The sequence below is a fragment of the Caretta caretta genome, chromosome 5 (genome assembly GCF_965140235.1).
Source record: "Caretta caretta isolate rCarCar2 chromosome 5, rCarCar1.hap1, whole genome shotgun sequence".
Lineage (NCBI taxonomy): Eukaryota > Metazoa > Chordata > Testudines > Cheloniidae > Caretta > Caretta caretta.
The window spans coordinates 62,038,999-62,054,088 of record NC_134210.1 but is presented as its reverse complement, the minus strand read 5'-3'; the positions used below and the strand labels follow the sequence as shown (position 1 = coordinate 62,054,088).

General features: G+C 40.4%; 1 protein-coding gene across 1 annotated transcript; it reads left to right on the top strand.

Annotated features, from left to right (window-relative positions):
• The first annotated feature begins 20 nt into the window (after positions 1–20).
• LOC125636850 (carnitine O-palmitoyltransferase 2, mitochondrial) lies at positions 21–12,726 on the top strand. The gene is made up of 5 exons (XM_048850620.2): positions 21–316; positions 5,019–5,099; positions 6,731–6,837; positions 8,539–9,840; positions 12,035–12,726. The coding sequence occupies exons 1-5, from the start codon at positions 132–134 to the stop codon at positions 12,361–12,363; spliced, it is 2,004 nt and encodes a 667-aa protein (XP_048706577.1). The 5' UTR covers positions 21–131; the 3' UTR covers positions 12,364–12,726.
• The last annotated feature ends 2,364 nt before the right edge of the window (positions 12,727–15,090 follow it).

Sequence of the window (15,090 nt, the reverse complement as noted above, 5' to 3'; positions counted from 1 at the left end):
CGCGCAGCCGCACCGCTTATTCCTTCAACCGCCGCTCTCCCTCGCGCTGGCGTCGCGGAGGTGTTGGTGTTAACAGCTGCTCGGTTCCCGCCGCTGGGGCGCTGAGCCGGGCCCCGGGTTTGTAGCGAAACATGCTCCGTGCCCGGCTCGCGTGCGGCGGCGGCGTCCTGCTGAGGCGGCCGGGGCCTGTTGGGCGCCGCGGGTACTGGCGGACCGTGGGGCTGACCGAGAGCATCATCTCGGAGCTGGACACGGACCATCACTTCGTGCACAGGAGCACGATCCCCACCATGCACTTCCAGGACAGCCTGCCCAGGTGCTGCCCCGGGGCACGGCGGGGAGCCCGGACCCTGGACGCCCGAAATGGGGGAAGAGTCAGCAGCGAACTCTCGGGCAGACTCTGGACAGCCTCCCTGCTCTGATGAGGCTGAGGCTCCCCGCACTTCTTCACCCGCCCGTCCCCCCCCTCCCCCACTCTACAGCAGGGTTCTCAGCCAGGGGTCCAGGCCCCCTAGGGGGCCGTGAGCAGGGGAGATCCACCAAGCAGGGCTAGCACTACACTCTCTGGGGCCCAGGCATCTGAGTCCTGCAGTCTGGTGCTGAAGCCATAGCCTGAACAATGTAACGTCAATGGGACCCTGTGGCACGGGGCCCCAGGCAATTGCCCTGGCTGCTACCCCATCACACTTGGGCTGGCTTTTATATGCAGAAAACCCATTATTGTGGCACAGGTGGGCTGTGAAGTTTTTATAGCATGTTGGTGGCGCTTCAGAAAGAAAAAGGTTGGGAACCCCTGCTCTAGAGAGCCAGTGCATGGGCTGGACCTGGCGTCAGCACAGGCCATCCTAAGGTCCACTTGCAAACACTTGGCAAGAGCACCTATGCTCTGAGACTGCCCTGGAGTGCAAGCTTGTACTTGCCCTGGAGCTGCAGAAGTGTTCACGCTGCACCCTAGACATGAGCCCTTCCCTACTCACTGCCTACCTGGTCATTCAGAATTTGCTTCTTCCCTGCAAGGGTTGTTGTTTGCCTACTTTACTGTCAGCCTTTGTTTAGAGCAACTCCCCACTGAATAATGACAGGTTTCAGAGTAGCAGCCGTGTTAGTCTGTATTCGCAAAAAGAAAAGGAGTACTAGTGGCACCTTAGAGACTAACCAATTTATTTGAGCATAAGCTTTCGTGAGCTACAGCTCACTTCATCGGATGCATTCAGTGGAAAATACAGTGAGGAGATTTATATACACACAGAACATGAAAAAATGGGTGTTATCACACACGCTGTAAGGAGAGTGATCACTTAAGATGAGCTATTACCAGCAGGAGAGCGGGGGGGGGGAGACCTACAGGCCAGTCCTTGCCTACAGACAGCCCCCAACCTGAAGCAAACACTCACCAGCAACCACACACCACACAACAGAGCCACTAACCCAGGAACCTATCCTTGCAACAAAGCCTGTTGCCAACTGTGTCCACATATCTATTCAGGGGACACCATCATAGGGCCTAATCACATCAGCCCCACCATTAGAGGCTCGTTCACCTGCACATCTACCAATGTGATATATGCCATCATGTGCCAGCAATGCCCCTCTGCCATATACATTGGTCAAACTGGACAGTCTCTACGTAAAAGAATAAATGGACACAAATCAGATGTCAAGAATTATAACATTCATAAACCAGTCGGAGAACACTTCAATCTCTCTGGTCACTCGATTTCAGACCTAAAGGTCGCAATATTAGAACAAAAAGACTTCAAAAACAGACTCCAAAGAGAGACTGCTGAATTGGAATTCATTTGCAAACTGGATACAATTAACTTAGGCTTGAACAGAGACTGGGAGTGGATGTGTCATTACACAAAGTAAAACTATTTCCCCCACCCCTCACTGCTCCTCGGACGTTCCTGTTAACTGCTGGAAATGGCCCACCTTGATTATCACTACAAAAGGTTCTCTCCACCCCACTCCCGCCCCAGCTCTCCTGCTAGTAATAGCTCATCTTACGTGATCACTCTCCTTACAGTGTATATGATAACACCCATTTTTTCATGTTCTGTGTGTATATAAATCTCCTCACTATTTTCCACTGAATGCATCTGATTAAGTGAGCTGTAGCTCACGAAAGCTTATGCTCAAATAAATTGGCTAGTCTCTAAGGTGCCACTAGTACTCCTTTTCTTTTTCCCCACTGAATGCATTTGCTCCCTACAAAGGTGATGAGAGTCCCAGAGCAGAGACGGAAAACTGAGTGGGATGGCTGTGTAAAAGGAGATAACGTCTCCCTCCCTCCCACAACCTGTCTCAGAAGGGTTGAGTAAGGGCAGAACTAAAGGCCTTAGCACATGCACATCTTCCCCATTGGAAAACATAGAAACTTCCATGCTGGATCAGACCAATGGATTGGCTATCTAGTCTAATATTCTGTTTGACTGTGGCTAGTACAAAATATTTCAAAAAATGACTTCCCTCCATAGATAGTTAAGAAATAATCTTCCCATTAGGAATAGCCCCCTTCCGAGTTCGATTTAGTGGTTGCCAATGCCTTGGTGCTTGAGAGTTTACATCCATTATTTTTAAAAAACAAAACACCTATTTATTTGTTTTACTCATCCATATAAATGCAGTAGTTTTTCAGTCCTTACTGAGGTGTTGGCCTCTATGGGTATGTCTACACTACAGTTAAAAAACCCACAGCTGACTTGTCAGCTGACCCGGGCTAAGGGGCTGTTTAATTGCGGTGTAGACGCTCATACTGGAGCCCATGCCCAAGCATCTATACTGCAATTAAACAGCCCCTTAGCCCAAGCCCCACAGGCCTGAGTCGGCTGACATGGGCCAGTCATGGATGTTTAATTGCAGTATAGATACACCCTGGGATATATTGTGTAAAATAGTATTTCCTTTTCACTGACCTGATTCTCTTTCAATGGAAAAATATAACCTTTTCTTAAAAAATGAATTTGCTGACTAGTGTGGAATGTAATTACCACAATTACCAAGAGACTAACATTATGGGACCAGTACTTACTTGTTCCCCTTTATCCCCGCCCCCCCCCCAATAATGCCGTAGTCAGGTTAGAATGTGTAGGTCTCCTTGCTCTGTGATGCTACACAGGGGGCAGAGTTTTATTAGGCATTGCTGAAAGCTTAGATGCCTACTCTGCATGTTTAAGAGTGATTATTTTCAATTTTTAAATGTTATCAAAGTTGGCGAAGGAACAGTTCCTTAAGTAGGACAAGCCCCGTGCCCGCTTTGTAGGTAGTTGTGTTCACCATGTTTTAATGATTAGTAACCAAAAAGAGTAAATAAACCAGGAACGCTACTACAACCATACTGGCCACTCCTGTAGCCTGCAAGCAAGTAGGGCCAGCTTAAGTTTAAGGCATATGCACGGTACACCCATGCCTAGATATTTGGCTCTTTGATATATGTGATGGTATCAGAATATCAGCTTTAATAAAACAAAAAATCATTTTCAGCCCTCATAATTGTAAAGAAAATCTTGAAAACACAAACTATGTAACTACTTGAGAGATGCCTATTTGATGCATTCTCTCTTGCTTTTAAGAGAGCCTAATTGTGAGATGGAAGAACTGCCCCATTCACCTAAATAGGGAGCTAACTGTGAAACATGCTACTTTGGGCAGGGAGGTCCTGCTAACACTATCCCAACAAAAGAATCAGTGTGTAGAGGCCTTTACTGATACCACCTCATTGTGACTCTGCTAGGATGCCGTCAGAAGGGGACTTTGGACAGAGGACTGGGTATAGGCACAGTCAGAGTGCTCCAGGACAAACCCCAGCCTCCCAGAAGGGATAATGTTGTGATCCAGGGAAGTGGGAGTCCCAGCCTGCCCAATTGGAATGGTGGGCCACCCACCAGTCTCATGTATAGGTGGTCCCGTCCACTCCCCCCTACCTCATTGTGGGGGGTAAATGGGAGTGGCAAGGGCCACCTATACTATATTTTTACTTCATTTCATGACTGGTGCTTGTGTATGGGTAATTACATTTTGCAATAATGAGACCTTGAAACTTTGTACACTATTGAGCAAGTCCTGTTGTGGTTTGTGGGGAGGCCAAAGAGAGGGTTTCTGCAAATACCATATGCAATGGAGCTCTGTGGCATTTCACTCTGCAGATGTTGTACGTTAGGTCAATGGGCCCAAAAACGTAACCAGAGGATCATAACAGGTCAAGGATGCTCCTATTGCCTGCAGGACCAGATTAAAATAGTCCAGGACTCTAGCCATATCCCTGCATGGGACTCCCCTTGACCCAGCCCCAGTAAGGTGGCAAGGTCTCATTATTACAAAATGTAATTATCTATACACAAATACCAGTCATGCAATGAAGTAAAAATATAGTATAGATATTGGAGATTGTACCCAGATAAGTAAACTATGTAGTGGTTAACAAAATGAAATTAGTATTGGTTAACAGTTCATAAAATGGGATGTTCTCTCCAGGAACAATTATAAAGGCTTTTGGTTTAAAATGTAATTCTTGCTTTTTTATAAAAATGCATTTGTTCAGGGCTACAGTTATAATTTTATTATTGTGTGTATTATTGTAGAATCTAGGAGCCCAAGTCATGCAGTATAAACAGAAGAAAAACTTACTATCTGAATAATTGGCGATTTCAGCACAAATCTCAAATACGTTTTATAGTCACAGAATTATTTGGGATTACAGCCTCATCATTTAAAAAAATTATGTATACAATACATAAATCCATCTCTTGGATGGGGGAATCTATGCCTTAACTTCTGTCTCCATTCTTTTACTTCTCTTTTCCAGATTCCTACTACTTCCCCGATTCCCCCAGGTTTGCTGTCAGTACAGCATTCACCTCCCATTCAAGAGACTTTGATTAGTCACATAACGTAATTCATGGGTGCACCGCAACACATTTTTTTCATGGATTTTAATGTTCTTGTTGCTCTCCCCATATTAGTAATAAATATATTTTGAACTTATTTAATAGTTTTGTGTTAAAATTCTGCACTTCTAGATTACCTCTTCCAAAATTGGAGGATAGTGTGAAGAGATATTTGGCTGCTCAGAAACCTCTACTGGATGATGATCAGTACAGGTATGAAAAATGACATGGAGTAGGAGGCATTTAAATGAAGCCTGGATTGTAAATAGGCGATTAGAATTCACACTCATTTTAAAACTTGGCATACAAATTCCAAGCACAGCATTACTGTTATTTTCACAATATTTCATTAAAATATTTTTCTTTGAAGTTTGCTTCTATATTCAAAAGTCACTTTGTTTACAAAAAAAGGGTGTGTGTGGGGGGGGGCATTTTGTGGTTCCATATTTATTGGCTCTCAATGACTCCAGATTAGATTTGCTCACTTTTCAAGTAAAAAGCTATTTTTAAATGCCAGCCCTACAGATTCTTACTAAATCTTAAAGTGAGCTGTTTTGTTTTTTTCTGGGTCATGACCATTAATAAGGTTCCATCTATGTATTTTGCCATCAGTCCTTTGAATTGTCACAAGTGCAACTGAGGATAAAGTTTGGCTTGACAATTGGAACTTGTGTTCTTAAATGTCTGTAGGATTAGAGCCTTAGTTTGGAACCCTACATATCTTGAAGAAAGAGTTCTTAATCTATTTTTAACCTTCTACAGGAAGGTCAAGGTCAGCAAGGGTTTTCCCATGTCCCCTTGCTTTATAGAAATTATTCTACAAGTAGGTGCAAGGACCACATCTCTTGTGCTGTGACTTGTGAATCAAGTAGGTAGGGACATCTCTTTATTACTCATGAAATTTGTGCTCTTGGGATAATTAGACCCATCCTACTGTATATCCTATCTACTCTTCTGCTTTTGAACAAAGGTAGGCCCCCATCCTGCAAGTTGTGCAGTGCAGGTAGAGGTTGAAGTCAAGAACAGTTTGCAGGATTAGCGTTTTCTGATGACATTCTTGAATCAATTAATTCTGCAAACAAAGCTGAGAACACAAAATATGCCAGAATCCTGAATAGAAAATTAGGTAACTCTTCCTATCACTTGATTTAGTTCAGGAAGAAGCAAGAGTTTACTTATGTTTTTAGGCAGCAAGTTTTAATTTTTATATCCTAATTCAACTATAAAGTATGTTAACAGAAGCTCCTTTCCAAAATACAACTTAATCAAAAGTCAAAATACTCAGAATTTCTCCAGCAAGTACTAGGTACTTTGTCAAGTCATTAGTGGACAGAGGAACAGTTCTCATTTTTCTTTGTGAATCGTTGCACACACATGCAGCTCAATGACTTGAGTAGAGTTCTGTGGGAACACAGTGGTCTGCTTATATGGAATTAGTTGCAGAACTGGGAGTATAGTTACTTAATTGAATCAACCAATTGAAGATGTGGTTCATGGACCGGTGGAATTAGGTGCCCTAATCTGTACTTTAAAAAGGGACAGTGTTAGTCCCCAGTGTAATTTCTGTGTTGGCATTGAAATAGAGCAATAATTACTTGTATTGTGGCAGCACCTCAGGGCCCCAAACAAGAATCTGGGCCACATTACTAGGTACAGTACAAACCCATACAAAAAGATAGTTCCTGTCCTAAAGCCTTTACAATCTCATTACATAATGAGCTACACAATAAAGTTTTACTAAATTTTGTTATACAAAAAGGAATAGTATTTTTATGAAATACTATAATTAAAAGTTACTCTTAAAGAACCTATATTATAATAATAAACTGTTTTCAATACTACAGAAATACTGAAAGAATTGCTAGGGAGTTTGGAAAAGGAGTGGGCAGGAAGTTACACCGAGAACTTGTTGAATTTGATAAAAAGAATAAGCATACAAGTTATATATCAGGTTTGTTTTCTATTTTATTATTATTTTTAAAGTTCTGACATTCAGTTGTCTATTGGAATCATTAACCTCTTTTGAAACTTACTATTAAAGTACTTGGGTTACTTTTTCTGATGGATCTGCATGGCAATTGCTGTGCATTTCCATTGAAATCAACTAACATCCAGTGTTAGTCTTACAGACTATTCCTTCTGATTTGGTTTTGATTTGGCTTTAGAAGCAAAACCTCAACTTGTCTTGTTAATTTAAAACATTTTAGTTTGAATTTGGTATTTCCTAGCTCTTGCCTTCATCTCCTGATAGTAGGCATTTGCTCTCCCAGGTCCTGGGAAAAGGAACAACAATAAGTCCCCCCAGAATCATTCTCTCAGTCCTTTTAATCAGACAACTGGTTTCTAACCCTTTTCCCTAAATTAGTTACTCACACGGAACGCAAAGGGAGACCTAGATAAGGCTCCAAGTCATTACAATGCTCTGACATATGAACATTTAGGAGTAAAATATTGAATATTACATAGAGGTAAACTGTAAAGCATAAATATACTATTTTGTTTTTATTCTTCACTGTCTCTTTATAATGTGTAAAGACTGCTTCAGACTTTTTCCCAAATAATAGGTTTGTTTGGGGTATTTTTGCTTGTTGTTTACTTTTGAAATGTCAGGGATATTATGTCTTCACTCCCTTCTCTTTGTCAGAGAGTCCTAAACTTTATCATCCATCTTGACTTCTCAAACGGTGGTAGGGAGAAATGCAATTTGGGTTAAAGTCTTGTGTGACATCACTATTCGGGTCCTCTGAAGTTGTAGCCAGGAACTTCCAACAAAGAGTGGGAAGTAAGGATATGAAATTTTAAATATAAAAAGGAAGCAGAATGAAATGGTTATTTTGAGGAGTGGACAGGGAGGGAATTGAAACAATTTTCATGCATTATAAAGAATCAGTGAAAAACAAAACCAAATGTTTATATTTCTTTTTTTTTTTACAATGTTTTGTGCTTATATAGTTGCTTTCACATAAGGCTCTACAAGTATTTTATAAATATTAATACATTACGCTTCAAAACACTCTTATGAAATAGATAACTGTTATGTTCATTTTACTGATAGGTAAACCCGAAGCACTAACAAATTTACTAACATGCCCTATGTCAAAAAAACAAATCAGTGGTATTGCTGGGAAGGGAACAGAATATTTGGGTCCTTACTCCTAGTCTACATTCAAAACTGCTATTCAGTATAGTTTGTGTGGGAAATGAGATGTACAGCTTGTGTTTACCTATCATAGATATTTCTTAGACACCAGTTACTTTGGTATTGAAGAACCAACCGATTGGGAGTTTTATGCCTCAGGCCAAATTAATTCTGGGTTTAATGCTGTTTACTTCAGTGGAGCTATCCAGTGGATGAATTTACCCCTTAATCCCTATGCACTGCAATGAAAGCGTGTCCTTTTCAGATCTGAAGTGGAAATTGAAAATAGAAAAGATAAATTGGTTATCTTTTCAAAAACTCAGTACGTATCTATAGTTTGAGTGCTTTATACTCTTTTTAGATTACATTCATAAATGTCTGTGTACTCATTTGAAACAAATAATTTAGTAAAATAATGAGATGCTGTATACAAATTATGTGTCTATAAAAATACGTTTGTACATCAAAATAATAAAATTGATTTTATTAACTTAATTTTTTTTTTTTTTGTAGATCCCTGGTTTGATATGTATCTCTGTGCCAGAGACCCTGTTGTTTTAAACTTCAACCCTTTTATTTCTTTAAATCCTGATCCAAAAGAAGCATACAACAGTCAGGTAGTGAGGGCAACAAATCTGGTAGTATCATCAATAAAATTTCTTAACTCTCTAAAGAATGAGTTTTTACGGCCAGATATCTATTATGTCAATCCAAAATGGAGCCAAAGTAGGCTCTTCAAAAACTTTATCCGCCTTCTTCCAACCTCTGTGTCTTGGTATGGAGCTTATATGGTAAACGCATATCCCTTAGATATGTCACAATATAAGCGTCTCTTCAACAGTTCCAGAATTCCTAAATTAAACAAAGATGAACTGTTTACTGATGAACGGGGAAGACATTTGTTGGTGATGAGAAATGGACATTTTTATGTTTTTGATGTTTTGGATCCTATTGGTAATATTCTGCATCCGTCTGAAATCCAGGCTCAGTTAATTTATATTTTACAAGATGCAGATCGCTTGCCTGAGTTTCCCCTTTGTTACCTCACCACTGAAGACAGGAATACTTGGGCAGCAGTAAGACAACAGCTTCTCGAAGCCGGCAATGAAGACAACTTACAAAAAATTGATAGTGCAGTCTTTTGCCTATGCTTAGACATTATTTCCCCAAAGAATGATACTGAGCTGTCACATTGTATGCTTCATGGACATGGTTTTAATCGTTGGTTTGACAAATCCTTTAGTCTGATTATCACTAATGATGGCACTGCAGGGGTAAATTTTGAGCATTCTTGGGGAGATGGAGTTGCAGTCCTTCGTTTTGTTAATGAAGTATATAGAAACAGTACAAGACACCCAGCTATTGTACCACATTCTAGTCCTCCTGCATTAAGTGCTACCAGATGTGAGAGACTGGAGTTTAAATTGAATGATTCAATCCAATCTGCTATAAATGCTGCACGTATGAAATTTAAAGAAACAAATGAGAAACTATCTGTGAGAATGTTTGAATTCAGAAAGTTTGGAAAAGAATTTTTAGTGAAACAAAAGCTGAGTCCAGATGCTGTTTTTCAACTTGCATGTCAGATTACTGCTTATCGACAGTTTGGAAAAATTATTTCTTCTTACGAAGCATGTAGCACTGCTGCTTTTAAACATGGCCGCACGGAAACTATTCGACCCACATCTATACTAACAAAACAGTGTTCACATGCATTTGTTGAAGAACGAAGCAAACACAGTGTAGCAGAACTGAGAAATATGATTGATGAATGTTCAAAATATCACAGACGGTTGCAACTGGAAGCTGCATTAGGTTAGTTCCATGTCATTGTGATCTTTCAAATGTTAGTAATATTTTTTCTAGATGTTCTGATACCTGAAGTCCTCTTTAGAGAGGTATGTTAAGATCCCAAATCCTGTTGTTATATACTCATTTTAAACCTGAAAGGGTTTTTTTAAAATTGACCTTCTGCCCTTTTCACTTCCTTATGATTTATAAAGGTTGTCTGAAACCATGGCATTGTTTATACATGGGTTTTGCTTGTTTTTTTTAGCTTAGAAATATCAGTGTCAACTCTGATTTGTTGGAGGGTCTTGGATGACATATATTTTTAGATCTTGCATCTTAATTGAAGCAACTAGGGTTGTTGAATCATTAACAAAAGCACTTTCTTTTGTCAAAACTACTTATTAGGCATTGAATTTAAATGTTAACAAAAACAAAAAGTTTTAAAGATTGACTAAATGTCTTTTCAGTTACCCATAGTTCAGTCCCTTTTCTCTTATGACAATTTAGTTGCCATCAAATATTCCTGGGTAGATAATACCTAATACCTGAATTTGTAAAGTAAAAAAAAAAAAAAAAACCAGTCTGATACCCCAAACGCACACACAACCCCTGCTCATGCTTTTTTTGGATCTCACCCCCCGCACTCCTCCCGGCGTCTTTTCAGGCCTTCTGTATACTTCATAGTGAAGTCAAGAACTGGTACCACCCCAGTTTTTTCCCCAAATCTGCCTTGCAGATCACCTTTAAGAATTCCTGTTTTGTGTTTCATCCAGGCAAAGATCAGAATTAAAGTCAGTTCTATTATGCTCACATATAACACAATGAAGTGGAGTAACACGGGAAAGGCAAAAATAAGAGAAGGGGAGGGCTAGGGTAAGTACATAATAGAAGGGAAGGAGGAACAAAGCTGGAAAAAGGAATGGTCAACATAAAAAAGATAAGGGGAAACAAAATGTTGGGTGTAATAAAAGCTGAGGTGCATTGAGCTGATTCATCTCTATTTGGATATGAAAAGTATATTAAGTAAATCATTACCTGTTCATTCTTTTTTAAGTTGCAAGCTCATTGGGACATCAACTTTTCACATGTATTGTTTGTAAAGCATCATAGCTCTGTATAATTAGTAATACAGCTGGATGTATGTTGCCCATCATTTTGTTTGCTTTAAGTATGAAGTAAATACAGCCTTTGAGCATGTAATATGTCCCAGTAACCAAGAGAAGGCAATATGGGAAACTTCTGAATATTTACTTAGGTTTCAAGTAAAAGAATAGAATTACGTGTTTTATATCTAATGCCTTTCACACTCCAGTGTATCCTAAATCTTTAAATAGTAATTAATTGAATACTAGTGGTGATGTGACAAAATAGGCAGCTGGAAGAGCGATTAATCCTTAGAATTCTTTATTTTGATTTTAGGATTTTAAGTGGAATAAATTTACCTGATGTCCTTTCCCTGATCATTCTCAGTAGGAGCCTCACCTCTCTATTCTGTTCTTCCTCCCCTTTTCTTAGGACTTGTCTGTGCTGGGAAATTGACTGGAATAGCTGTTGCATAATAAAATTATTTAAAATTATTTTATTCCAGAATAATTACCTTAGTGTGCTTCCAAAATTGAGTAATTGATCCAGTATAAAGTAACTTTTATTCTGAAATAGGGTGCACACAGGGAGCTATTCCGGTATACCCTTATTCTCCCTGTACCCTCTCCTGACTCCCACGGTGAGTGCCAGAAGAATACCAAATTAAATGCATAAAAGGCTGGCCTGGAAATTTTACAGTTTGTTTTAATCTGTTGGTTTTGGGAAAGAGTCAGATTAACGAAGCAATTTCATTTTGGGGGATAGAAGGGAAGGTGAGGTAATAAGGGAATTGATTAATTATTAAGAGAAATTTATGCTTACATTATGAGTCCTATGAAGTGCCAACATTTTCAAAAATGGGTGGCTAAAGTTAGGCTCTTAATTTCCTACTTAGATGCCTAAATAATTGGCTTACATACAAGCAGAAAATATAAGATTGTCAATCTTTAATGTAAGATAATGCCTCTTGTATTATAGCTACAGGATGAACAGTAAATATCTAATCGATTAAAATGTTGGAGCTTACCAACATTTATTCTTAGCTACAGGAAAGTTTTATAATGTTGCACTTTAATAAATAACCTACTTTTTTTCCGTATTCTTAACATACTTTGCACCTTTTTGTTTTATTTAGGTAGAGGATTTGATCGCCATTTATTTGCATTAAAACATCTTTCAGTGTCCAGAGGTGATCCTATGCCTGAACTTTTTCTTGACTCAGCCTACCAAAAACTAAACCATATTATCCTTTCAACTAGTACGTTACACAGTCCTGCAGTTCATCTTGGTGGATTTGGGCCAGTGGTGCCAGATGGTTTTGGAATTGGATATAATGTATTTGATACATGGGTAGGATGTAACACAACTGGCTATTTAAATAGAGAACTACAAGAATTTCTTAGATGCCTTGAGTATAGTTTAAATGATATTTTAGATGTTTTAGAAGGAAGACCTCTTGTGTAATCATAAGTGATCAGCAATATTAGGAATTATTTTAAAACTAATTTCTGACCCATAAAAATAATGGTGCACAATCAACAGCAAAAATCTAATAATGAGAATAAGCTATTGGGAAATAACTACAAAAGAAAGGGAAACTCTGAAACCTTTATTAGTGGACTGACAAGATAATGTTAAAATGTTATTCTGTTTCTGGCCTTTTTTTTTTTAATTACTAGTTTTCAACATCCATTAAGGCCTTCAAGAATTTTTTTCCATATATTTTCCAAACTCTTCCTTTAATTCATTAATTTTATACTTGTTTATTCTTTTTTATACTCTGCTTATTATTTATTTTTAGAGGGGGGTTGTTTGGTTGAGTTTTGTTTTGTTTGCTTTGTATTATTATACTGTATTATGTCTTCATGGCTGTGCTTGTTCAAACATGATTATTAAAATAAAAGTTTAACATCTTAACTACAGGAGAAAAATTTTCATAACTGTACTGCAATTATAGTGGAAGCCAAACTTTTTCTTAGCTTTAATGTACATTAATGTGGAATTGATGTTTCTGTTATAAATCCTTATTTGCTTTGTGGTGTAGTTGAATATTTCTTTTCACTAGTAACTAGATGTACCAATCAAACTGGGTAATCAAATTACAAACAAAAGTGGAACACACCTGGCATCTGCCCAACTATGAAAACTACTGCTTGCTCAGTCAAATAGTCATGCACACTGCCCTCCAGAATCTGGAATGGAACCCAAGATTTTTGACTCTCACCATTCCTCTGCTGCCAGGAAATGTCTCTGAAACATACTGGCAGAGTACATGTCTCATCCTTTGCTTGGGCTGGTCCACATAGAGCAGGGGTCTCAAACTCCCAGCTCATGGGCCATCTGTGGCACGTGACCTCCCCAATGTGGCCCGCAGGGCTCCAGCAGTTTTGGAGCTGGGTCTCTCCCTTGGCCCCACCTGCCGCCACTGGGTGCTCCCCCGCCAGGGGCTCCCACAGCCGAGCTGAACGGTGTCTGCCTGCTCGCTCCAGTGGCTGCTGGCCCTTCCCTGTGGCCCTGGGGTGGGGCTGTGCCTCCGCGTGCTGCTCCCACCCCAAGCACCCCTGCAGCCAATGGGAAGCTGCGGGGGTGGTGCCTGAGGGCAACAGCGCATGGAGGCTCTCAAGGTTCCCTCCCCACTCTGAACTCTAGGGTACAGATGTGGGGACCCGCATGAAAGACGCCCTAAGCTTATTTCTACCAGCTTAGATTAAAACTTCCCCAAGGCACAAATTCTTTGCCCTTGGAGGGTACCCTGCCACCACCTAGTGATTTAACAAAGTATCAGGGAAAGGACCACTTGGAGTTCCTATTCCCCCAAAATATCCCCCCAAGCCCTTACATTCCCTTTCCTGGGGAGGCTTGAGAATACTATCCTAACGAATTGGTTAAGAAGTGACCACAGACCCAAACCCCTGGGTCTTAGGACAATAGAGAAATCAGTCAGGTTCTTAAAAGAAAGATTTTATTAAAAAAAAAAGGTAAAAATCACCTCTTTAAATCAGGATGAAAAATAACTTTACAGGGTAACAAAAGATTCAAAAACACAGGAGAACTTCCTCTAGGCTTAGTTTCAAAGTTACAAAAAACAGGAATAAACCTCCCTCCAGCAAAGGAAAAATTCACAAGCAGAACAAAAGATAATCTAACATGCCTTGCCTGGCTTTTACTTACATTTTTTGTAATATGAGAGACTTTTAGGTTTATAGGAGAAAGAGTTTTCTGACCTAATGCTTCTCTGCTTCCCAAGAGAATACACACAACAAAGCCTTCCCCCCCCTCCAAGATTTGAAAGTATCTTCTTTGCCCACTGTCCTTTTGGTCAGGTGCCAACCAGGTTATTTGAGCTTCTTAGCCCCTTACAGGTAAGGAGGAATTCTAGGCTACCCTTAGCTGTATGCTTATGACGGAGGCCCAGGTAAGCACCGCACTCCCGACCTCCTCCCAGAGCCTGCACCCCCTACCACCACCAAACTCCCTCTCAGAGCATGCACCCCATCCCTACACACCCACTGCCCCCAAACTCCCTCCCAGAGCCTGCACCCTCTGCCCCAGCCCAGAGCCTGCACCCAGCACCCAAACTCCCTCCCAGACCCTGCACCCCAATCCCCTGCCCCCGACCTCCTCCCCCACCCAAACTCCCTCCCAGAGCCTTAGGTAGGTGGGGGGCGGAGTTTTGGGGGGTGGGTTCTGGGTGGCATGAGTGATATTATTGGCCCTCTGGTAGGGTTTGAGTACTGGCACTGGTCCTAAAGTAAATTGAGTTTGAGATCCCTGACATAGGGGATGACAAATTACTGCTTGTGTCAGTTAATTACAGGTTTCAGAGTAGCAGCCGTGTTAGCCTGTATTCGCAAAAAGGAAAGGAGGACTTGTGGCACCTAAAGACTAACCAATTTATTTGAGCATAAGCTTTCGTGAGCTACAGCTCACTTCATCGAGTAGCAGAGGTACATGAAGTGGATCTAAAGGCTTCAGCCCTGCTGATGAACCATATGGGGTGTCACTATGCCACATGGTAGAATTACTTTTTTTTTATTGCTTTAAAGAAAAAAAACCTAGGAAATCACACAAAAAACTAGGTCAAAAGAATGACTTCAACCTTCACCAGCACTCAGAAGTTAGGAAATGCCAGTATTAAAGTTGTGTGTGCTATCTTCAGTCCTCTTGTACTAGGGTGACCATAAGTCCCAT